Raw genomic sequence first — 25,859 nt, forward strand, 5'->3', positions numbered from 1 at the left:
TCTCGCTGAAATCAATCAATTTCAACAAAGCACACCCACCAGAAGAACTGTAATCTGAGAAGACCAGGACCTGAAAGTGAAATAGAATGACCCACTTTCTCGTTCTCACTGAAAATGCTTAGGGTTTCATTCCTAGACAGAAAGGAAGGAGATTTGACTGACTTTGAAGTTTTTTTTGGCCGGGATGTTACCGGGATATGACTGAAAATGGAAGATTAGTTGATGAAATCAGGAACTTTGAGGTGAAAAATTGAATGAGGGGTTGAACACCATTAAAGTGTGAGCTTTGAATTTAACTCCTTCCCCACTAGTCTCTCTCTACTGTCTGAATCTCTCTCGTCTGGTCTCTCTCTACTGGAAAGCAAATGGGAATAAAAATACAGCGACATCAGGTGTAGGAGCTAGAAAGAAAATAACTTTATGGCTTATTTCACGTGGCGATTAAATAGAATCTGACTAGGATTGTACTGTGGGTGACGTGGGTCCTTCTTCTTCTCAGCGAGTGAAGTCCCGGAAACAAAACAGAGAGTGAGGGCCTGTTTGGTAGTGTTTTTCAAAACAGTTTTCACTTTTCAAAAACAGGGAAAACAGAAAACGATGGGAAAACGTGTTTGGTAGCAGTTTTTCTAAAAACGTTTTTTACCCGTTTTTTGTTTTTGAAAACACCTAAAACGAAAACAACATTTCATCGTTTTCATCGTTTTCATTTTTTTCCTTCTTCTCCTTCAGAAACGAGCAGTTCCCAAAGGAGGTGGGTTGATTTTGTTTTCATGATCGTTTTCATGATTTTGTTTCGATTTCTTTTAGGCTATCAGTGAATCTCCCTTTGGACTAATCGGGTGTTTGATTTGAAGCAGATGGGTTGATTGATTTGGTATCAAGTTCTAGGGTTTGCAGCACTTTTTAGGTATGAATATCTATTACAATTTCTGGGTTGCATGTATGATTTTCTTTTCGATTTCTCTACGGTTATTAGCTAATCCCTTTTTGGAATAATGGGTATATGATTTGAAATAAATGTACTGATTGATTTGGTATACTGCTCTCCCTGAAACTCTTTACTGCTCAATCTTCTGAAACATAACACCCCATCCTTCAAACCCTAACTCAATTTCAGAAATATTCTCTCTTTCTCTTCTGATTTCTTAGTAAAATAACTCTTATCTTCTCTGATTCAAATCCAGGACCTAAAGGAGAGAAATTAGGGCTTTTTAATTTCTCTCTGGTTTATAAGGTTGGTTTCAATATGTTTGGATTGTGCTTTTTGATTTCGATGTGAATGTTGATTAATAGGGAAATTGAAGTTCTATGAAGTGGGTTTTGTATGAAATTTTATTTCTTTTAAGGAATTTAATATCCTGGTTGTTGTTCGATTTTTTTTTGGCGGTGTAAGAGTTTGCAATTGGGGAAATCTTGAGGATCTGCTGTAATAGGTTCTGTTTGATTTGTGTTTCTATTTCTGTTGAGAATCAGGTTAGGGTTCTGCTAATTTGGTTTCTGGGTTTGTCAATTTGGTATAATTTTATTTCACTCTCTTGGAAAAATTGGTTCTTTTTAACCAATTTTGAATCTCTGTATTTCTTTATTATCTAGATTTGGTGATGTTTGTTTTCTTTTTCCTTTAGATTTCAGTTATTCAAACTCCGATTGTGTTTGTTGAAATGAAGTTTAGAATTTTGAGCCTGATTTCACTTTACAGGTTCATCGTTTGGTGGTTAATAGGGATCCTAAATACACAAATTTCATCGAGGTTAGTACTTGGTAGTTCTTCTGCTTTATTTATTTACATAGTTTAGTTTATTAACAACTAGTTTATTAACTAAAACTAGGGATCCTTACTGGATATTGTTATTACAATTCTTTTTTTTTTCTTACGTAAGTACCATGTGGTGGACTCCACTGAATTTTTCTTTAAGTTTTATACAGTAAGTATTCTGTAGAAAAAAAGATGGCTTCTCTATCAAGTGATGATAATGTAGATGATATCCGCACATGGCCACAGTATATTGTGGATTACTTTGTTCAATGGTTGCATGAGAAGCCAAAAAGGGTTACAAACCACTACATTGGGAAGAAAGAAATGGGGAAAATAGATAATGCTCTCTTTGCTAAGTTTGGTAAGAGATACAGCATTCCTAAGTTGAAAGCTAAATTCAATCGACTACGTATAGAGCATAGGGAATTTGCAAGGTTAGTGAGTGATACCGGTATGGGTTGGGATCCAGTTGCAAACACTGTCACTGCAAGTGATGATGCTTGGAAGCGTTACTTGAAGGTATGCGCATAAATGTTTACACTAAGATATTACTTGTACATAATATAGGTACATAATGTAGTTCAAGAGTATAATGCATGTGTAACACTCCCAAATGCAGAAATATCCTGGTGCAAAATCCTTCCGTAAAAAGGGGTTAGACAATTATTATATGCTTGGGGAGATATTTAATAGCACAACAGCATCTGGAAGCATGTCTAATGCATCAACACGGTCTCCTCCTGACTCAGACACCGAAAGAGACTTGGAAACAGAATTCCTTGGCAAAGGGGTACATGTAGAACCCGCTAGCTCTGGAGACACGAGTCACCCTTCATCACACACACAGTCAAACATACAGCGACGTGCTTTAGATCTTCCTATTGATCTCCCTCAGCGAAAGGCGACTAAATCATCAAGGTTTGATGATGCACTTGTAGCATGGACTGAAAATCTCAAAGTTAAAGCTGAAGTAACAAAAGCGAAGGCTGAACGTAAGAAGGATAAGGAAGTAACATCTCCTCTTTGTACCAGCACCGAGATATCATCTATTGAAGATTGTATGGATATATTGGACAACATGGAAGGAGTGGAAGATGATGTATATCTCAAAGCCATTGACAAGTTCAGAAACCCTGACTATAGGAGAATTTTTAAGAAAATGAAAGAATCAAGGAGAATTATGTGGCTTAAGAGTTTGTAATATGTTTTTTTTTTTAAGAAACTGAACTCGGTTAAGGGTTGTTGAGTGTTGTGATTTAGAACTTGAAGTTACACTGTGACACAATATTTATGTTAATGTGAGCTTGGTTTTGTGTGATTTGCTTTTTTTGATAGTAATTAGTAATAGGTTTATGTTGATTCAGTAAAAGTTTATTTTTTATTGTTATTCATTGTGCTTGTAATAACAATATGTATTTTCTTTGTGTAGGCACTGTACCAAAGGGAGTATTTGGAAGAGATTTGGTTGTTAACTGGCATATCAAAAGTCCAGGTATGTAGCTTTACTTTTCCATTGTTTCCAGCTTAAATCTATGAATAGAACATTCGTCATTCGCCACTGCACATCATCAAGACAATGCGAATGAGGGAACAAGTTTTTCTTATTTATAAATTTGTGTTCTGGATTATCTATGAAGTGATTTCTCTAAATCTCATATTATAAGTTCGCTAATGCTCTAAATCTTTCAAGCCTTCCTACGCTTCCTCCTCAGTCTTCTAGTTCTGTATCATAACACTAGCATTACTAATAGTTTTAGTTGTCTTCTTATTAGTACTTATCTGTTGCATGTTAGTATTTTTAGGATTGGTCATGATGCGTCGACCTTTCTTCTTATAATCATTTATCTTTTGCATCAGGCAGTAATACTCTTGTGTTTTACCAGAGTATTAAAATGGAATCCAGGGATACAAGTTCATCAAGTGACTCATCCTCAGACTCGGAAGACTCGTTTATGGAATTGCTTATGGTTAAGGAGTTGCATAAGCGTTATATTAAGATACCAATGATGACATCAGTGCTTAGTGGGAGAGAGTTTATTTTTGAGTTACTGAATGGACATCCAAGACGAATGTACAACTTGATGAGAATGGATCCTTCTACATTTATGCTGTTATGTTCAACTTTAAGGACCAATGACTTCTTACAAGATGATAGATCAGTAAGTGTCGAAGAGGCAGTTGGAATATTTTTGGCTACTGTTAGTCAATCAATGCGCAATAGAGTGGTTGCAGAGATGTTTCAACATTCGAATGAGACCGTATACAGGCACTTTAAGAAGGTTTTAAAAGCATTATGTCGCCTTGGATGCCTCATAATTAAACCTCCCAATATGGATGAGGTACCTCCAGAGATTATGACAAATCCTAAATTCTATCCATGGTTTGTGGTATGGCTCTCATTCCCATATTACTTGTTAATGTATCTTATATGCATGTTTGTTTCTTTACAGTTGATATTCATCTTGGTTTTAGCATCTTTAGCTTAGCCTTTACAATTGATAATTCAAAACAGGATTGTGTTGGTGCTATTGATGGAACTCATATTAGTGCTTGTGTACCTGCTTCTAAACAAATTCCATTTCGAGGCAGAAAAGCTCAAATCACGCAGAACATTATGTGTGCTTGCTCGTTTGATATGTTGTTCACATTTGTATATACGGGATGGGAAGGAACTGCCAATGATGCAAGAGTACTCATGGATGCCATATCGAACGAAGAAAACAAATTCCCAATGCCCAGAGAAGGTATTGAATACATATTACTTTAATTCTTGTTAGCTTACATTTAATACTTTAATAGATCAATCTGTCCATGCAATATCTGAATTGTTGTACCTTGAGATAGTGTTTAAGATGATAAATGTTCATGTTCCAACTGTCTGTTGAATTGATGAAGTTAGCAACTGGTAATTTGAATGTAGGAAGGTACTATGTTGTTGACTCCGCTTACACAAACATGCCTGGGTTTCTGACACCCTATCGTGGAGAACGGTATCACTTGCGTGATTTTAGGGGAAGAAGTCGACAAGCAAAGGGTCCTATGGAATTATTCAATCATAGGCACTCCTCTTTACGTAATGTTATTGAACGTTGTTTTGGAGTGTGGAAAAGTAGGTTTCCAATATTGAAATGCATGCCAAATTATCCACTTCGCAGACAAAGACTCATTCCCGTTGCATGTTGTACTTTACACAACTTCATTCGCTTAAATTCAAGGAATGACGAACTGTTTAGTCAGTTCATGGCAGAAGATCTTCTAGTGGCAGATGAAGAAAGTTCAAGTACTGGTCAAGAAAGCACATCAATTGACATTGATGTAAGCGCAGCGAATATTGAGCTGATGAATAATGTTAGAGATGACATAGCAGGGACAATGTGGATTTATCATCAACGCCGACATCACCACCAACACCTTTAGCTTATACAAATATGTAAAATTGTTGTTATGTGTAAAATATTTGTGCAAGCTCATAACTACTTTTTGAATTATTAGTTTTAACATATAACTAATTTTGAAAAATATGTTTTGAAAAATATGTTTTTGAAAACAGCCATACCAAACAGCTTTTAGAAAATGAAAACAATGAAAAAAGGTCTGTTTTAAAAACAGTAGAAAACTATTTTTGAAAACTGTTTTGAAAAACACTACCAAACAGGCCCTGAGTTTTGTGGCGGCTGTAAGAGAAGAGAGAAAAAAGGGAGAGATCGGTGGAGAAGTTTGAGGGAAGAAGGGGCTTTTGCGAAGGGTGTGTTTGCCAGGTCTTGGTGAGCATTTTCCATCGATTTGGTGCACCTATTCTTCTATTCAAGTTTGGAGATTTTTAGGGTTTGTTCAAACCTTAGTTGCGAGTACTTCTACTTTTGTTCTTGATTAATTGTTGTGAATCTCATCTTATCGATGAATGAATTGTTGATCCATTCTTTGGGGTGAGTGTAATTTAGGCAAATTGTTATCAAGTGCTATATGCACCTTGAAGAAGATTGTATCCCTAAATTGGGAGAACTTTGTGCAACCCATTGTTTGATTATAGTGGAAGATTTTCCGTGGTTTTTTACCCTTCACATTGGAGGGGCTTTTCCACGCAATTGCCGGTGTTGCATGATTGCTTCTTATATCGTCATAGTTGTATTATTCTCGCATTGTGTTTCATTGCTTGTGTTGTTTTCATACTGCACATAGCGGCTCCGATTTTGCAAGTTTCCCCCAACAGAAGGGTGTGCAACTTTTTGTTCTCAGGGTTGGAAAAGAAATGCCTCATTAGCTTATAGACATATAACTCACGTGGTATGGCCTAGTACGGGAGAAATTAATCCTAAATGTTGAAACAAGGGAAAGCATTTAACTACGAAGCTTGCACAGCGATCTATGCATAATCCTTTTACCCGTCCATTATTAGATGGCAAGGCGTAAAAAAGAGTTAACTCAACAGAAAATTCATTAAACATAACACTCCGTACGGATATAAGTAGACTAGATGACTGCTACAGCAGTGTGGGCCGACCAAGAAAGAAACACGACTAGTGACAAAATAAGCTTTCTCTGGTTGGAGCGGCACTGGCCAACTAAATCAACTATCACTTCATCTTTAATAACCTACAAAAGCATTCATGGCCTTGATCATAATTCAAGCACTCTACAAAAGAGAGCAGTATCCACTGATCATACATTTTCTCATTTCCAAACAAAGATATCCAAGATACATCTCACCTTGGTACCTGGCCTTGCATGTTTAAAGATGTGTTCAGATATTTTTGCAAAAAGAAACACACCTTCTTCCTCACAATTTTAATAATCTCTTGCAAACTACTTACCTCACAGTCAATTTGGTTCACAGCTTGTAGCATGTCAATTAAGAGCTCCAGAACACTCCGCAAATTTGACAAACTGAAATAAACAAAATGAGATTTTACAGAAAAGGCTAGTCAAAGAAGACTTCAGAAAACCTCAAACCGTGGTTGTTATAACGATTAATACAATAATAAATAACAGGAATTGCCAACAAATAACTAATCCCGCCCATTATAAGTCTCACCTAAAGTTTTCCGTTTCTGATGCAGTAACTTCGTCAAGTCTCTGTGAAGTATCACTTGGCACTCCATAGCCAAACTGAGAATGTCTCAGCACTAAAGGCGTAGCGAACTGCTTCTCTTGAACGCTCGGGAAATTGTACACCAAATCTCTGCCAATTTAAAAATAATGTAAGCCAAGTTGCAAAACCACTGACTGCCATTTGAAATGTATGGGCGATAAAAAAAATTGTGCTGGCCATGCTTATGTGGTGCAGTTGGCTCACTCTAATAAACATGATCATTCATGTATTGTTTCCTGTTCTTTCTGCTACAAGGCATATTAAAACCGAATCGAAGAACCACGCATACAGGTATTTTTTTGCGCATTACATACGGCTTGAGAATATTCCATGTAGAAGGTGTTGAAGATCTCCTTACCTTATAAGCTTTATCAATTTCTTGGCTGTAAACTTCATTATTTCCTCTGTCTTCACGGGCTTCAAATTCTAATTCCTCACAACCCCATTTTTCCTAATCCCAAACTCTAAAATAGTTACCAATCAGCCCGCAAACATGGAAAATCTGGTGGTTCAGGCCAAGAATTAAATGTGCATCTGGCAACTGAAGGGGATACGTATACCAGCTGCACTTTGGAGACTGCCTGAGTGAAGCCCTTTTTCTGCAGAACACATCAACCTCTAAAAACGCATCATTAGTCTCCACAAATTGTACGGATCCAATTCACTTCTTCGAAAACATGTTCTAATGGCAACCAAAAACCACTCCCAATCATCTCCGTTCACTCCTTATATCACCGACAACAACCTAATGTTGATCACTGTTTTCTCATTCAAAGTTGACACATACCTTGATGCTACTTGTTGTATTCATGGTCACAGAAAATCCAATCAATGGAAGCAACTCAACCGATTGAGCAAAGTTGGTATGTTCTTCATCTATTTCTCTTCTTCCCTTTTTTAATCCAATTTCTTAGAACCTGTTTGTCGAGATATAACCAACCAACCTAACCCCAGTAACTCTACCTAACGCGACCAGGAGGTTAAATTGGTAAAAATAGGAATAACTCACTCGTCCGCGCACATGGTTGTTTGGTTTTTAAAGAGTCCAACTGTTCTCGGACCTTTTTACGGAATAACTAATATACCATAGCTTTGCCCTTTAAACAATATCAAATTTTACATATCTTTTTCATCCAAAAATTATGGTTATTGGGTTAATTGACCAATTTTGCGAAGAAAAAAAAAAATGTTAAAGAAGGAGAAACAAACAATTGTAGTAGTACTACAAGGGTATGTTATTTTCATTTCATAGTAGAATTTAATGAGAGAAGGGGAACCAACCTCCTATTCTTTAGTAAATTAAAGTTGCTAGGGTATATAGGACCATAGGTGGTTCATGGTTGCCAATTAATAGGAGGAAAGGATTAATGCATGCAATTGTCATGAGAGAAAAAATGGTAGTGGGACCAAATTGTGCTAGGAAGCAACTGAATTGGTAATCAAAGAGAATACAGGTATATGTGAAAATGCACCTCGGGGTGATTTTTTTTATAGGTAGATTTGGGCACATGCAAGCGAGTTTCCTAGATTAAATTGCATATATGATAGCCATATGAGTTTCCTGCTCAAAGATGAGTAAGGTGATGACGTAAAGGCATGAACACGGTGTGCAGTGCACCATATATATCGCAGTGGAAACATTGAAGTACGGATTAATATGAATTTGAGTACGATTTGGGAGATTAGTATTGGTGAGGGTGGTGGGATTGAGAGTATAAAAACAAAAGCATTCTGCTGAAGCATGTATTTTGTCTTCCAGAGAGTTGTTTATGCGAGTGGCTCCTACCTATACTGAGGAATATCATCACCATCAAGTACTACTATCACTCTATCTGTCTTTGAGTTTCCGCCAAGACCCCCTTGGTCTCATAAATGTGTATAGGCCTGTTAATGGAAGAATATCCGTCGGATATTTAGAATTCCGATATCCGACAGGTTAAGCATTATCTGATATTCGATATCCGATAATATCCTATAGGATATCAAAATCAGATATCGATTCCGATAGGTTAAGCTATCGGATATCGGATATTTATCCGATAATATTCGATTCTGACAAGAAAACCAACTATTGTCTGTAATACCATATGCAGAGCAGCAAAGGTGATATTTAAGTTAAATTTCTCATACATACCATCCAAATTGTCTTCAAAAAGTCTTAAAACATTACTCTTAAGTAGTTATGTCTCTAAGTAAGTCTCTTACACACACATACATGAAAAGAAACACAAACAAATGCTATAGAAAGTAAGATAAGTATCTGTCACTCTCCTCTCCAGGCTCCAGCCTCTGACCCTCTTGAGTCTTGACTTCATTCGTCGTTGATTTCCAAATTTTCCATATCTGCATCCAGAAAAACACACATAGATTAGATCCAAATTGAAGTGCTAACAAGTAACAATAAATAGAGATTAGTAGTATTTCAGAAAAAACATCTAAGTAGATAGTTTGTTTTGTACTGCTCATTGCTCTCTAAATCAAAATATACTGGTCAAAACCAGCATCCGGTATGCTTTTCTCTTATGTAGTCATAACATATTTCAATAGGAACTAAGAAGAATAACATATTACAGATGGATCTATGCACTGAGTTTAAGCAAAAAAAAAAGAAAAAAAAAATTTTACCTTCACAAATGAAATCTAGCAACCAATCGCTTAAGCACAACAATGCTTCAACAAGCTCTGGATCTAATGAAGCTCTGTGTGTTGTAAGCACTCTACCACCTGCACTGAACATTGATTCGGATGCCACACTGGTGACTGGGACAGCCAAGACATATCTTGCCATCTTTGCAAGAGTTGGGTACTTAGGTGCACTTAGCTTCCACCAACTTAAGATTTCAAACAAATACTCATATTTTGGTGAGCCTTTGTTAAGCATTGGTTCTTCTAAATACTTGTCCAACTCAGACTTCTGCACCTCAAATTCAATGTTCTCCATCATAAACTCAGCATATTCAAGATCATGTGCTTCATCTGGATTGTCTGAATCCATCATACTTGAGCTAGAGACAGAGCTGCGGGCGCCAAAATAGTGTTCATCTGCATTTGAGTTTTGTGAATCATACTCATAAAAAATAGTTGTCAATTTTGTTTTGAATTTGTTATACTCCACTGCATAGCCAGTTCCATACAACTTCTTATAACGAAACTCTACCCATCTGGCTTTTTATCTAGGATCTAACACAACTCCGATGCCCATAACCAAATTACTTTCAATCCAATACACATCGAACTTCTCCCTCATCTTCAATCCCATTTCTCTGATATACGCATACTCACTGTCTTCCCATTGTTTGATGCACTTGTTAACTTCATAGACCCCATTGTAGTACAGATTTGCAGTTGGATACTTCATCCCTGCAAACCTGGTTGAAACATCATTAAACACCTCTAAACACTTGCAAATAACTACCCCTTGTTTCCACTCGTTTTCACTTGGTATACAATCGAATTCAGGATCAAGGACAACAAATCTTTGAAACCCTTTTTTCAACTCAATTGCATTTTTAAGCATAAGAAAAACTGAGTTCAATCGAGTGTCCACGTCAAGACTAACTGCCTTTCCAGACAACCTACATTGTGACAGTGCCGTTTCAAACCTCTCTTTCCTAGCTTGTGAAGCTTTAACATACTTAACGCAATCTCTAATTGATTGCACAAACTTAGCAGCAACTTTCATACCATCTAGGACAACCAAATGAAGAATGTGGTTGGCACACCTCATGTGAAACAATTCCCCATCAAGAACTAGACAATCCTTATTATTTAGCCACTTAATCAAATTTCTCATCATCACACCATTAGCAGCAGCATTATCAACAGTTAAAGAAAGGAATTTCATATCTATGCTCCATTCAATAGTGCAAGTTTTGATACATTCTGTGAGAACATCTCCTGTGTGTGGTGCTGGCACTAAAATATAAGTTAATGTTTTCTTAACCAAATTCCATTCATCATCTATGTAGTGTCATGTTACACAACAATACCCATCTTTAGTATGCTTAACAGTCCACATATCAGTTGTAAGACAACATCTAGAGGTCAGATTATCCAATTCTACTTGCAATTCTAGTTTCTGTTCATGAAAAAACTTCATCACATCACTTCTGGTTGTGTTTCTACTCATGATATTAACAACAGGGTTCAAAGACTTGCAAAACATTCTAAAGTAAAAATGTTGAGCCATGTTGAGAGGGTAATCATGCTTAGCAATCATTTTAACCATATATTCCCTAGAAAATGCAGGATCATACTGCCAATTAGATAATTTTAAATCTTTGTTACCTGCTGTTTTCAGTGAAGTAGAAATCTGTTGTTGTCCATCCTTGTTTTGTGGTCTCTTTTGGCAAATCTTTAGATGATTACGCAATCTTGTAGTACCACTGACACTATCAGCATCAACTACCTTCTTGCAATGATGGCATGTACCTAGTACAACAGCTTCCCTCACGTGTGTTTTCTTCTTATGTCTAACTTTACAATCCCTTTCAAATTCATCCCACACTGGTGACCTTATTGCTCTAAGCTTTTTCTTCAGAGCAGTTATCAGTGGATCCTCACCAGCTTCTCCATCTTCATCATCTGTATGAGAGCCTGGCATGTTATCATCAGCTAGGTTCTCTTCTGGTTCTGGTAATCTCCTAGTGTCACTAGTACCCGGTGTTGAGCCAATTGCTGAAGCTTGAACACTTTGTGATTGTGAACCACCCCTAGAAACGATAGCATTTGATTGAGATTGAGATTGAGATTGAGGCAAAGGGGTTGACTTTGAGGTTGCAACTGTCTTGCCCTTGGCTGGTTTTTTAACATTTTCGCAAGTGCTTGCTGTGTAGCCTGTGTATTCCAGTCCAACCAATTTTCATATCAAACCCAAATTTACTGTATCATGAAGTAACGCAACATGCCAAATTCAAACCCTAGCAAAGAAATTGTAAAAAAAAATAGATTCATAACAGAAGAACCCTATGTAGTCCAAGCATAAATTGACGAGAATAGGTAGTTATAGTCATAGAGGCAGTTGAATTACCAAATACAAAACCCGTTGGTCGAAAAATCATTGAATACAAAACCATCTCAAAAATAGATCAATCCAATCAAACCCTAAAACTATATCAATATTTAAGTTAAACCCATCTCAAATCTTTCTCTAATTTCATCCATACATGTAAGTCATATCAAACCTTAATTTTTGATTGCAAGACAGAAACCCTATTTTCATGTGAATCGATGAATCGAACACAAAAATCGAACATAGAAAATAGAAGAGAATCAGTACCTGATTGAGCGGGTGAGTGATTGATAAACAACTGAGTGATTGATTGATCTAGAGAGGCAGAGACAGAGTGGAGACTCGAGAGCGACGAGGGTGGAGAGCAGGAGAGGCGACTGTCGACTGAGAAACTAAGAAGAGAAGAAAAAATGAAAAAAAAAATGACTTCGAGTGTCTAGTGGAGTGAAATAACTAGGGTAGGAGAAAATTACAAGTACGTCCTTACTCCTTAGCATATCGGATATCTAAACAAACAGATATAGGCTAATCCGACTCCGACATGGTAAGAAAGAAATATCCGATAATATATTATATCCAATATCCGATAAAACGGATAAAATCCTATGGGATCTCGAATAATCGAAAACGGATTCCGGATATCAGACAGATATTAATAGGCCTAAATGTGTATTCTTGCAGAAAATAGAACCACAAGCCGCTTTTGTAGCGTGCTAGGAGAAAAGGTCCATCGATCAATAGTAGGATTATATTAAACGATCAAAAAGCTGATCAGATAGTTAAACAACAACAGCTCATGACTATTCCATCTCTTTTAGTAAAAAAGATTAACAGAGCCAGGTAGAGAAAATTTTTGGTTGATTGATGTTGGGTTGGGCATCATGAGAATGTTACATAAGAAGTGGATAATTAATTGTTTTCTTCAACTGCTAAAATCGTCTGGTTGGGCTTATTAGAAGAAGGAGATATAGTAGTACCAAACTAACAAAACATCAACATATATGCATGATTCGATCAAATCAAATAAACAAACAAGCATCAAAAAGTATCCTATCAAGATACTTGCCGCTTCTTTAAGATCAATATTCCATCTCTTTCATTTTTTTTTTGAAATAAGTATCAATCCTACTCTGTATTCTTGAATTTCTGATTGATTCATCATCTCTTTCATTTTTTTTTTCTTCTTAGTTTGATCTTTCTATATCGTATAACATTTATTAAGGGGTTATTAATTGATTGATGCCGATAAGCTTTTTATGATCTCAGTTCAATTTTTATTTTTGATGAGCTTTAATTCAATTTAGTTGATGTCATTTTGGGCTGTCTCATATGATTTCATGGTTCCGAAATTTTGCTTTGGTTTGATTAACATATTGGGAAATGTTATATGTGGGTCTGTAAGAATCTTTCTCATTTCAATCTAAGGTCATGTTTGTTATCTATAATAGCTTATAAGAGTTTGAATTTTTTTGACATCTGTTGCACTTCTCACATATTCCATTGCCGGAAATATCAATATTCCGGAAGTTTTATATCCACGGTTGTTATTAACCGGTACATCTGGTTCGGTACTGACCGGTTCCTCCCCATAAAACAGAAAAAGATATGATAAAGAATATTAAAGTTTAAAATAAAAGATATGATCAAATTTTCTTGTGTCTTTTTCACCCAGACCTATATTTTACATGTCTATCACTCCCACACTTTATTGGTTTTGGTCAAATGACCCATTTTGCGATCCAAGAACATCTTGTCAAAATAATTTATTGGTGAATGTTTTTTTGAAAAGTTTGTACAATAGGTGTGTGTCTGCATAAATTGATATCGAAAAAATCGTGGTGTATTTGGTACCCTCGTTATTTCAAACTCATATGAAGAGGAATTTTACATCCCGATATTTCGCTCGGTGCAATGGGTAGTCTAGGCGTTGTGTCTGTTGCGTTAGATTTTACGAGATGTCCGTATCACAACAAAGTTCTAAACCTAGTACATTTTCTTAAATATTCGCTGAAAGTATTCGAAAGAAACACATGTTTACGTGAGACCAGAAGAATTTACAAAAAATAATAATTTAACAAAAATAACAAAAGGTTTTAAGATCAAGTAATAATTTATTAAATTCCGAATGATGTAAATTTATCATTGGCTTGCTAGGCGACATTGTCCCTTCAAGAACCTAATTCACAATATTCTGTAGCGAATGAGAGTGACTGATCCATGATATTATACAAAATTCGTTTGTTAGCTTGTTGCATTGCTCCTAAAATAAAAGCCGGTCTATTTTTATCCTCCCCGATAAACCCAAAGCAGACGGTTTCATTAGATATCATCACAAAATTAGCTTTGTAATCCAGAATATCATAATTGGCCTGTTGAAAATGAAGTGTTATTGAAGGATAATTAGTAATATCAAATCTTCCAAGTAGACGGAAACAAACATCAAAACCATTCTTGGTACCAATATATTCAATTCCAAGTTCTCTAAAATGTGCCTTCACCAAATCTGCAACTCTATTAAAATGATCTCTATATATCATGGATATTGGAGTACCAGAATCTATGATGGCACCACCTTTTTTTTGAGAGTTAAGCTTAAAAGTACCTATAGGAAAGCCTACTCTTTTGTTGCCTACACTAATATCTTCTAGATTTAAGTAATATTGATACGTCTTAAAAGGAGGCGCAACAATGGGAGTTGTACGTACTTTTTGAAATATGCCTCCAATTGTTGCATCTGCACCAAACCTTAAATATGTATCTGATCCCTCAATATTATCATTAAATGTCTCGAAACAGTAGGAAAACTTTCCTTCTCCAACAGCACCTAATTGATTTACAAAAGACCATTGTCCTACTCCTAACCCGAGTATTCCTGCAATAAGATCAGGTTCGCCATGTAAATGATTTTTACCGAAAAAGTTTTCAAAATTATCTTGGCGAAAACCACAACCCATGTGTAAATCAATTCTTTCAAGACGACCACTAGTGCTGGAGCCTAGAGTAAATCTTTCTTCGGCTACAATACCAAATGCAACTGATGAACTCGCATAGTTTGCTTTATAAGTGCATTGGCCATCAACGTTGCACTTATCTCCCCTGCAAAGAGGATGGGTATTACAAGGAATGGGACGGTATGTAGCTGACAAGTTCCAAGGATAAAGTGGCATATCTTGATTGAAAGCTTTAGTGGCACCTTCACATTGAAGCCACGTCTGATCACTACCTGTATCAATCATCAAATAGTAATTCTTGAATGGAGGTCGGCCACCCGGAAATGTACCTAAACCAACCATTGCAACGTAAAACGTACTCGGTTCGTAAACTACAGGCAAACGTACAACATCGGGATTAACGGAGTGTGTAGCATTGTCATGGAATAGTATCCGTGACTCGATGTAACGTGCTTGAGCTTTGGATTGTTCTACGAATCTCTGAAGCCTCTCGCCTCTTGTTAAATGGTCACCTAGATATAAAGGCGATTCTTTGGAGTCTCCATGAATCATCTTCATACTAAACCCTTTCTTTGCAAACATTGCGGTGACGGAGTTTAAAATTAATGATATATGAGTAATTGATAGGAGAAAAATGAAAAATTTCCCCTCCATATATTTGATCTAAGATGAATTCGGATGGACACAATCGTGTGCAATTCTGAAATCTGAACCTCAATTTAGAGTACCGTAAATTGAAATCTAAATAAATTTTTAGATTTTAAAAAGTTAAGACGTCCGGATATTTTCTTATTAATACGCATTAAAAGCTGCCAACTATTACACCACACAAAATATCTATCAAATCTTTCTTCTGAATATCTACAGATATCAAGTTAATGTAAAAAAAACAATCATATCTTGGTATCATAAATGATATTGATTTTTATTATTAAGAAACCAATTTCCCTTAATTTCATACGGGTACCTGTATTTCTTACTAATCATTGACCACTCTGACCATCTCGATTTCTAGGGTTGTTTCAAAAAAAAATTCCTTCCCCCAAAAACTTATTTTCTAGACAGGACTGGACTGGGAAAGCTTTGAGCACTGTTGGGATATTATATCCATTGTTTGTGAGTTTTCAAACGTCAAATAATGCAAGCAATAAAATAGCAGTAATACGAGGAAAGTTGTCAGGTCATAGAGGACCATAGTTAGGTAGTGGCCAATTGATAGGAGACAAAAGGATTAATGCATTTTTGACCAAGAAAAATGAGACCAAATTGTACTCGTAGACAACCGAAATGAGAAACAAAGACGAAATATTCATCAGTAGATTAAAAGTAGCGAGTTTTCCCGATCATCCCATTCAGTAAAACAAGATCTACATTGATAATCTTTCCGTATATTTTCATCCATTAAAGCCTGCCTTAGATAGGATCTACATAAAACAGAATCACTAACCCACTCACTAATTCATTTACATTAAATTCTTAGATTATAGCCATTACTCTCCGATTCAACCGTGTAATTCTAATCCTAAATACTAGAGTAGGATTTATTCAAACATTTTATATTAACAAATTAATGAACAGAGTATAAATGTATAATACAAAGTATTTTGTATTAATATTTCCAACAATAGCGATATGGATTTGTTGCTCAAAAATGAATAAAGTGCTTACATAAGGGCATAAACACGGCATGCATCTATATATTAAACACCGATGCCACGATAAGGATGACCGACCGAAGAAAAACAAACCAACAATGATTATATAACATGTTACGCATCCTTTTTTTTGTTGGAATGTTATTATCGAAGCATATACGTCGTTTTAATTGTGCCTAAAAGATCAACACCTCTGATTTGTTCGTAAAAACTCTAAATTTGATATTGTTGTTTGTACTCATTGTGCAGATCTATTTAAAATCTTTATAACGAGATAAAATCTGTAAAATTCCTAGGCACTGATTTTTAGATTTGTTATATTCTAGTTTACTTGTCAATTATACCCAGAAGAAATATGACACATAAGAGTTATAATAACTGGACTAAAATATAGGGTCGATTTAGGTTTTATGTCACGGTTAAAATATTTTATTAAATTGTACATTTATGTTACTCTATAATTTACAAAAAATGGTCATAAAAGAAAAGCCTCCTTCGAGCCATTTGGTTGGTCGGTCCAATGATGACTCCTCGAGCTACTAATTAATCTCATGGTGTCTAAAATACGGATTAGTTTGAAGTTAAGTACGATTTGGGAGATTAGTTACTAGTGAGCATAAAGTTGAGAGTATAAGACCAAAAGCATATGCAGGTGGGACGTGCATTTACGGGGGATTAGTCGTGAGAGATTTGAAGAGATTGTAATGTATTTCTAGAGAATTTTGAATCTCCTATTAGTGGTGGGGAGTTCGAAAGAATCTCTTATAATCTCGGTTAGTCGTGGGAATGTCTTGGGAAGTCTCTCAAACTTTCTCAAAAACCCCGTTTATCGTGGGGATTTTTCACAACACCCTTAAAATCTCTGTTAGTGGAAAATCCCCTAGACTTTTGGGGAGTTTAGGTTTCTAGAGATTTCTGGGGTATTTCATATGTATTTTTCCCTTGATTGAAATCTCTCAAAAAAGGAGAGAGTTTGGCACAGAGTTAGGGAGAGACTATCTGAAGAAAAAAAAACCAATAGCAAAACTCCTCAAAACCTACTGTACCCGTTGATGTTCAAAACCATGAAATCATAACAAGGGAATAGTTAAGAAGCCTAACATCAAAAGGGAAAGGAAATGTGTTTACGGTAAAGTTTGAAGATTTGAATGGTTCACAATTAGGTAGAAGAAAGCAAATGCTTATAGAGCCAATAAAGACGATCTTTTTCTTTTATTTTTTTTTGGGATCCGATCATAGTGGAAGAAATTTAATTCCGTTAATAGATTTAATCAAAAAGATTAGATAAGATTGGGTTGTTCATCTCCCTAGATTTTCTCAAACTCTCTCTAATCAACTCCCCAGAACTCCATAAACCCTCTAGGCTTAAAACTCCAACTCTTACAAGAAGAGTATATAACATACGTAAAAACCATATATAGCATTTCAGAGTTATGAATATACTAGAAATAGATATTGTTTTTGATATTGTGAACACACTGATCACGAAGGCATCAGAATGCTCCCAACCAATCATCATAATATAGAATAATTTGTGATGATGATATCTTAGTGTTGATTCCTTGGCTCAAAACCTTCGGGTTTATCACAGCCTCATCCAACAACTCCATGCAGGGTGTTTGCGCACGGGATATAGATAAACACAAAGAAAACAAAACGTACAAGTAAAGATCCACGGGGTTAGACAGATATAAAGTGCTGAAATGTAAACAAGATCGAGGTTTACGTGGTTCAGCACTAAGGCCTACGTCCACGGGGTTTGTTGTTTCACTATGTTCTTCACGGTTACAAGAGTAGTCGAATGACTTTTGGGTTTACATGTATTTTCCCTTTTAAAGGATTAACTTACACTCGTAATCTTTCTCTCCCCTTTCTTTCCTGTTTCTTTTCCGATCCCCTTTCCTCTGGGTGGAGAAGGGGTATTTATAGGGTTAGAGTGTGGGACCCATCTCTGAAGGCCGTTGGAACCTTATCTTCTAGTGTCTTGTGTCCATCACGCAGATGTCTGCGTTTGCCACTTGATCACGCAGAGACATCCTCGCTCGTCCCACAGATTGATCGACACGTATACTGCTCAGAGTGTTTAATGAGGGTGATTGAGATGCCTGCTCGTGTCAGACAAGTGTCTTCTGCCCCTGTCACGTCCGTGTCAGCTAACTTTCTCTCCGCCGTTGATCTTAGCTTCTTTTGGGATGAGATAAAGTAACTCCTTGGGGTTTATTTGGTGTTCCGTAGTACATCGTATTTTGATGTCTTGGCCTGCCTGCTTTCCACGTATTTTTCTATATACACGTGTCTGATGGTGAGATATATGTATACACAGATATAGGTTGCTAATGTTATGGATCAATTTGTTTCCCATTTTATTTCATTTTTCTCTTTTGATTGGTTTTGTTTCTTTTTTCAAATCAAGAACTGAAACTTCTCATAGTTTAGACAAATAAAAGTGCAACGAGCTATTTTTTTCTTCTTACATATCTAAGAAGAGTAAGAAAAATTTATACTAATATCATGGTTAATACAATGCAACAGCATACCTTGTGCATATACTAGAAATAGAAACTGCTGTTGACAAGACCAGAAGCAGATTTTGGAATACTCGAGGCTCAGAAACGAGACCATAATTGATGGTGTTTTGAGCAGCTTAATGATAATGATTAATGAGCTGCTTCTAGTCGACTGGCGAGGTTGGTTTTTGTTCAGCACATCATTCTGAATCCTCGTACGTAGTACTTTTGTAGTAAATATTGATTTTGGGGAAATAATTAAGAAAAAACTAAGAGAAGAGGAAATTAAGTTTGTTTTGCACCACCGTTGCAGAAAGTCTGAAAGGAACGATATTGAAACCAATGAAAGTATGTCGTTTTATATCTTGTTTGCATTTAACACCACTACTACTTCGTTTGGGGAGTGTGGAAACAAAGATATAAATGCATTTCTCAAGACTCGGAATATTTGCAAGAAAACTTGATTATGAAGATTAAGGCTCTTTGTTTGTTTGACGCTAATGATTGCCCATGTAGGACTATGCTGCTGCAATCGCAAGACTGCGAACCAACAATTTTCCATAATTTTTTGTTTACCTGATAGCCCATATAGGGTTATTTTTTTTTTGATCGGTAAAGAATTCGATGCTGGCGAGTTTCGAATTCGGGTCCCTGATATCACCACCCAGAGACTTTACCACTGTACTACAGTGACACCAGCAGATTATATAGGGCTATTAGAACACCAATTAAGATTATCCAATTTCCTCTTCAAAAATACATTTCTTTTATATTATTGGAAACATAATTTATGAAAATTAATTAATATCAAAGACACGTGACAACGTATCATTTGTCCCCCATGCTCCTTAAAGAAAACGCCCCCATCAAATATTCTCTCGTCTTTTGGAGGCATTACTTTTGAGAATCTACATTATATCCCGGGTCTTGTAGTTAATAGGGAGTAGCTAGTCCTTGTTAGTTAAAGATATGAACGATTTTTTGGGATCATGGTTTTTTTGTGGGGACCATTTTTTTTATTTTGGGTAAGACATTAGAAGTAAATCTAGGTCACCCCTTATCTAAATATTTATATTAATACTTAAATTACCCTCCTAATTAATTTTAGGTAACGATTAGTTAGTGTTAATAATAGTTAGTGTAATGATTAAGTTAAAGATAATTACTGACATTAAAAAATCAGATGGATTTTTCTTAAAAGAAATAGAATTATTGAGAGAGTAAAGTTAAAGAAGATGAAAAAGGAAAACATGAAAAACGATGGATTTTACCAACCACAATCGTAGGAAGAGTATTTGGGTACCCAAGTATGCTTCAAACTTAGATAATGTTGGTTGAATTGCTCCAAATTTTCAAAAAAATGTAAATTTTTAGAGTAGATTTGGGCTTGTTCGGTTACCTTATGTGAAGAACAGGTTACCGAACTCATCTGAAAGTATAGTTCAGTTACTTTTTCCAAACACGCAGGTTACCGAACTCGCTCTTTAATGGAGGTTTTTAGTCGTCCGGTTAACAGACATGTTACCGAACTTTGTTTATAGGATTTACAGAGTCATGTTCGGTCGGTTCGAAAACTTTAACGTAACAACATATCTAACCGAACTCCACATGTATGCAATTAGTGAAGAGTTCGGTTTGTCAAATTTTTTTGCAAACAAACCGAACATAATGGGACAAGTTCGGTTAAATCATAACTCAACATAGTGGGAAAAATAACACAGTTCGGTTACATTGGTTTTTTTTTTTGTATTATGGGTAGAGTTCGGTTATTAACTAGTTTTAGAATTTTTTGCGAACCAACCGAACAGAGTGGGAAAAGTTCGGTTGAATGAGAACTCAACATAGTGGGAAAAATAGCAGAGTTCAGTTATATTGGATTTTTTCTTCTTCTTGTAATATGGATAGAATTCAGTTACTAGATAGTTTTAGATACAGTAAGTATGAAGCCATGAAAGTTCTCTTCTTTTTCTTTTTTATTCATATATAATCTATTCCATGAAGTGGTTATAGATTATATTCAAGAACACCTAGTGAAAAAGTTTTTCTAAGGTCTCTTCTTTTTTTTAAGTGTTTTTTTAAGTGTAGCAAAAAATATATGTAATTATCAAGAAAAATATAAAAACTAGGTATATTAAACAAGTAATTTGGAAAATTGATGGTCTATCAAGGTATATTTTGGAATAATTTGAATTTCTTTCAAGATTTTGCACAATTCTATTCTGGCAAGTAAAGTAGGACACATGGAATAATATTTTTGTAGTAATAAATGGATGTTGTTAAGTAATTAAGTAAGAACATGAGGAACTTTTTTTGTTTGGGACAGATAGACACAATCCAAAAGAAAGGGTATAGAAAGCAACCAAAATCAATGTGGTTTTATACGTTGTTTGGGATCGCTAAATGTTATTTTATCTTCGTATATAGGTTGTCATAACCAACTGCTACCACCTCCGTTTCTGAAAAAGTGTTACATTCAATTTTCCAATTTATCCTACTTTTAGAGCGAATTGAAAAAGTGAAAGTAACATTTTCACAAAAATATAGGGAGTATATATTATAATTACATGTTCCGAAAATGCAGATACACCTCTTGTAAAATAGCGATATTGACGTGTAGTTGTAGAGCTAGGATTTGGAAAACACAAAATTGGTTAAAAAGACCAAAATCAACAATTCTCGGGTGAAATGGACATTTAGATTTTGATGCTGTTTAAATGGACAAAAATGTAAAAATAGCCAGGATATAAACAGTTTCACCCTACCCATTTTTAAATATTTTTTCTTATTTTTAATTTACATCAGGATGCATCCAGTTTCATCCTTGCTATTTTCTAAGTTTAAGTCAGGATGAATCCAGTTTCATCCTTGCTATTTTTTTGGTGTCCATTTCACCGATAATAATTTTTACTCGTCCATTTGAACCATGTTTTAAAAATATTTGGACAAATGACCCATTTTCCGTTTGGAAAAACACCATGGGAAAGAAACAAAAAGCGGACTTGGACTTTGTATGGGGCAAGCATTGCTTAGTTTTCAGATTGGGTTTGAAATTTTGAAAGAAGCAAAGGAGTGTGTTCATTCAAGGGTGGGCGGTTTATATTCCATGTCAGGAAAAAAAACATATGATCACGTAGAATCAAAAGAAATAATAACTAAATAAAACTGATAACTTAATAAATAAAAATTGTAGGCCTTTAAAATCAAATTAATAATTTATTAAATTTCAGATGAAGTAAATTTTATTATTGGCTAGTTCCCAGCTAGGCGGTATTGTCTCTTCAAGAATCTAATTCGCAATACTCTGTGGCGAATGAGAGTGACCGATCCATAACATTATATAAAATCCGTTTATTTGCTTGTCGCATTGCTCTTAAAATAAAAGCCGGCCTATTTTGGTCCCTCCGAGAAAAGCCCAAGCATATAATTTGAAGGGATATCATCACAAAATTAGCTTTATAATCTGTAATAACGTAATCGGCCTGTTGTAAATGAAGTGTTATGGAAGGATAGTTAGTAATATCAAATCTTCCACATACACGAAAACAAACATCAAAATTTTTCTGGGTACCAGTATATTCAACTCCAAGCCCTTTAAAATGTGCCTTCACCAAATCCACAACTCTATCAAAATGATCTTTATACATCATGGATATTTGAACACCGGTATCTATGATAGTACCACCTTCTTTTTGGGACTTAAGCTCAAAAGTACCTCTAGGAAATCCTACTCTTTTATTACCTACACTAATATCTTCTAGATTTAAGTAATACTGATACGCTCGAAACTGAGGCACAATAATGGGAGCTATACGTATTACTTGAGATGCATCTCCAATTGTTGCATCTGCACCAAACCTTGAATATGTATCGGATCCCTCAATTTTATTGTTAAATGTCTCCAAACAATAAGAAAATTTTCCTTCTCCAACAACACCTAATTGGTTTACAAAAGATCATTGTCCAGATCCTAAGCCAAGTATTCCCGCAATAAAATCACGTTTGCCACGTAAATGATTCTTACCGATAAATTTTTCAAAATTTTCTTGGTGAAAACCACAACCTATATGTAAACCAATACTTTCAAGGCCACCAGCATCGGTGCCAAGAGTAAATTTTTCTTCAGCTATAATACCAGATGTAATTGATCCACTCGCATAGCGTGTTTTATAAGTGCATTGCCCATCGGTATTGCACTTATTTCCCTTGCAAATAGGATGAGTAATACAAGGAACGGGATGATATGTAGTTGACGAGCTCCAAGGATAAAGTGGCATATTTTGATTGAAAGCTTCAGTCGCACCTTCACATTGAAGCCACGTCTCATCACTACGTGAATCAATCATCAAGTAGTAATTCTTGACTTGTTGTTGGCTACCATGAAATGTACCTAAACCAACCATCGCAACATAATACGTACTTGGTTCGTAAACTACTGGCAAACGTACAACATCCGGATTTATGGAGCGTGTTGCATCGTCATGGAGTAATATCTGTGACTCGATGTAACGTGCTTAAGCTTTGGATTGTTCTACGAGTCTCTGAAGCCTTTTGTCTCTTGTTAAATGGTCACCAGAATATAAAGGCGATTCTTTGGAGTCTCTATGAATTATCTTCACACTAAACCCTTTCTTTGGATACACCGCGATGACTGAATTTAACAGCAGTGAAACATGAGTAATTGATAGGAAAATAATGATAAATCACTACAAGAAAAGTTGGATTAAGCGACCACGCATTTTTGGTTGGAAAAGCCCATATTGAGTCGCTCTAACCCTTAAAGCGACTTAATTTGGCTCTCGCTCTCGAGTTGCAAAAGGTGGGATTTGTACAAGTCTATAGCAGCTAGGCAATCGCTTTAGTAATCAAGCAACTATCATGTAGCGTCTTTTTTCTTAATTGCTTCATGGCTAGACCGACCTTCCTAGAGCAAGCAAAATAGTGATCGCTTTAAAGCTAGACCAACCAAAATACAGCAAGTAAAACGCTGATCACTTCATAGATAAACCAACGATAATAGAGCAAGTAACGCCGATCGCTTCATAGATAGATCAACCATAATAGAGCAAGTGAAATGCCTGAAGTTAGTTGCTTACATTGTTGAGCTACCAAATATTTTTGCCCTGAAGTTGGTTGCTTACATTTTTGAGCTACCGAAGTTGGTTGCTTACATTTTTGAGCTACCAAACTTTTTGCCCGCTACATCTGTTGTTCTGGTGCCGGGAGTATCTGGCCGATTTCAATTTTGATAATCAAATTGAAATTAAAATTAAAATTGATACTAAAACAAATTATGAACCAAATTAAAAACTAAATCAAGTTTTATTATATCACATAGATCAATTTACATCATTTCTTTAAAAAAGACAATCTTTACAGGAACAAAAAGATTAAAAATACAAACTAATCATTTCTTAAAAAAATGATGATTACAATTTCCTTAATTTTGAAACAAAAGATGAACACTCCTTCGACTTTGTAGCACCAAGCTCATAATAAGAGATTCATACTGCCATCATTTTTGTGTTTAAGTTCCTCTCTGATCATAGATGCAGTTAGAGGATACTTGGTAATTAACACCTATGGAAATGCCAAGATATTCAAGCAAGTTAGTTTTCACGAGAAACACAAAGAGATGAGATTGATACTATGAACTTAACAAACTGCAGAAAAAAAAATGAACCAGAATAACAAAAAGCGAAATGCACAGGTAGTTCTTACATATAGGTTTGAGAAACTTTTCATTGTTAGGTTGAAACTGCAAAGTTTAAGGATCATTATCAATTAAGCCAACATACAAAACAACCTAAGACCGCAAGATGTCTAAATCTGAAATGAGTAACAACTTAAAATGTAAGGGTCAAATGACTACATGTCCAATAAGGAACAACAAACACGGGAGACAGACTCGCTATAAAAATACCCAATATACTGTCTAGTAGCATTTTAGAGGCCATACTAACCATTCTGCAACACCGAAAAAGGCATAATTGTGCCCTTTCAATTTGCACTCTCGTCTCATCTGCATCAACATGTATTCAATAAAACATCAAAAATCACCATTAAATTCATTCACAAGCACATGGGAAAAAAATCTCAAATGGAATCAATAGTAATTCAGACAAACTGTACGGATTTTCATTATATATACAGGACAGTTTTTTTTGTAACAGATGTTTTTGATAATCATTTTTGAGAAATCAGAAAACCATGTAGTAGGTAGTCAAGACCATGTTGTGTAAAGTGATAACTATTTCCATTCACCAAAATCACTCTGTAACCCTATATGCAAAAGTACTAGTTTAATTGGATTACAATCTAACCCCATACTTTATGTTCATTGAAACTGGAATGGAAAATCTCAATCAAAATAAACTAAATGAATATCAGTTGGTTCTCTGGATCAATATGAATATCTTTCAAAACTGATAATAGAACTACTACAGCTTAGAAGAAAAAACCTACTTCTACAACTGTTTTATGTTCCAAATCTACGGTCTCCTGCTCTCCGAATCTAGGAATTATAAACCTGCAAAATAGAAGACGTCATCTCGAATTTTAGAAGGTTTAAGCCAATGATCATTTATTCTTCAATTATTGTATATTCCCAGTGAGAAAATTACCTCTTCTCATTTACCGTGGGGTCGATTGTCCCAGTGTACACATAAAGCTTAAAAATTTCATGAATAAAAACATTTATTCAGTCTGGAAGGAAGAGAATTACGCAGAATTACAGTAACACATAAAACAAGTGACTAAATTTTACCTAGGAAAGTTCTCTCTTAGCTTCTGAAGAGCTGGAGGAGCATCTAAGATCAATATCTGAGAAGTACACATAGTCAGCAATAAGAACTAAATATAAGAGATATATTTGACATTTTATATATTATCAT

At 35.5% G+C, this 25,859-nt stretch overlaps 4 protein-coding genes and 2 long non-coding RNA genes across 6 annotated transcripts; 3 read left to right on the top strand and 3 right to left on the bottom strand.

Moving 5' to 3' along the window:
- The first annotated feature begins 539 nt into the window (after nt 1–539).
- LOC113357869 lies at nt 540–2,027 on the top strand. The gene is made up of 4 exons (XR_003363970.1): nt 540–751; nt 858–907; nt 1,700–1,750; nt 1,927–2,027. It is a non-coding gene; the product is annotated as an uncharacterized LOC113357869 (long non-coding RNA).
- A 53-nt stretch (nt 2,028–2,080) lies between these two features.
- LOC113360257 (L10-interacting MYB domain-containing protein-like) lies at nt 2,081–3,074 on the top strand. Its single transcript, XM_026603785.1, has 2 exons — nt 2,081–2,275; nt 2,376–3,074. Exons 1-2 carry the CDS (start codon nt 2,081–2,083, stop codon nt 2,955–2,957), a joined length of 777 nt encoding a protein of 258 aa, XP_026459570.1. The 3' UTR covers nt 2,958–3,074.
- A 160-nt stretch (nt 3,075–3,234) lies between these two features.
- LOC113357868 lies at nt 3,235–5,202 on the top strand. Its single transcript, XM_026601355.1, has 4 exons — nt 3,235–3,248; nt 3,618–4,143; nt 4,269–4,500; nt 4,677–5,202. Exons 2-4 carry the CDS (start codon nt 3,649–3,651, stop codon nt 5,171–5,173), a joined length of 1,224 nt encoding a protein of 407 aa, XP_026457140.1. The 5' UTR covers nt 3,235–3,248; nt 3,618–3,648; the 3' UTR covers nt 5,174–5,202.
- Nucleotides 5,203–14,007: 8,805 nt separating this feature from the next.
- On the bottom strand, nt 14,008–15,488 carry LOC113361820 (aspartic proteinase CDR1-like). Its single transcript, XM_026604926.1, has 2 exons — nt 14,562–15,488; nt 14,008–14,225 (listed from the first exon to the last, which is right to left on the bottom strand). Exons 1-2 carry the CDS (start codon nt 15,459–15,461, stop codon nt 14,025–14,027), a joined length of 1,101 nt encoding a protein of 366 aa, XP_026460711.1. The 5' UTR covers nt 15,462–15,488; the 3' UTR covers nt 14,008–14,024.
- A 6,759-nt stretch (nt 15,489–22,247) lies between these two features.
- LOC113360258 (aspartyl protease AED1-like) lies at nt 22,248–23,369 on the bottom strand. Its single transcript, XM_026603787.1, has 2 exons — nt 22,991–23,369; nt 22,248–22,903 (listed from the first exon to the last, which is right to left on the bottom strand). The coding sequence occupies exons 1-2, from the start codon at nt 23,367–23,369 to the stop codon at nt 22,248–22,250; spliced, it is 1,035 nt and encodes a 344-aa protein (XP_026459572.1).
- Nucleotides 23,370–24,277: 908 nt separating this feature from the next.
- On the bottom strand, nt 24,278–25,780 carry LOC113361821. Its single transcript, XR_003365347.1, has 2 exons — nt 25,733–25,780; nt 24,278–24,988 (listed from the first exon to the last, which is right to left on the bottom strand). It is a non-coding gene; the product is annotated as an uncharacterized LOC113361821 (long non-coding RNA).
- Nucleotides 25,781–25,859: the final 79 nt, after the last annotated feature.

Source organism: Papaver somniferum, chromosome 3 (assembly GCF_003573695.1).
Source record: "Papaver somniferum cultivar HN1 chromosome 3, ASM357369v1, whole genome shotgun sequence".
In the NCBI taxonomy this organism is placed as follows: Eukaryota; Viridiplantae; Streptophyta; class Magnoliopsida; order Ranunculales; family Papaveraceae; genus Papaver; species Papaver somniferum.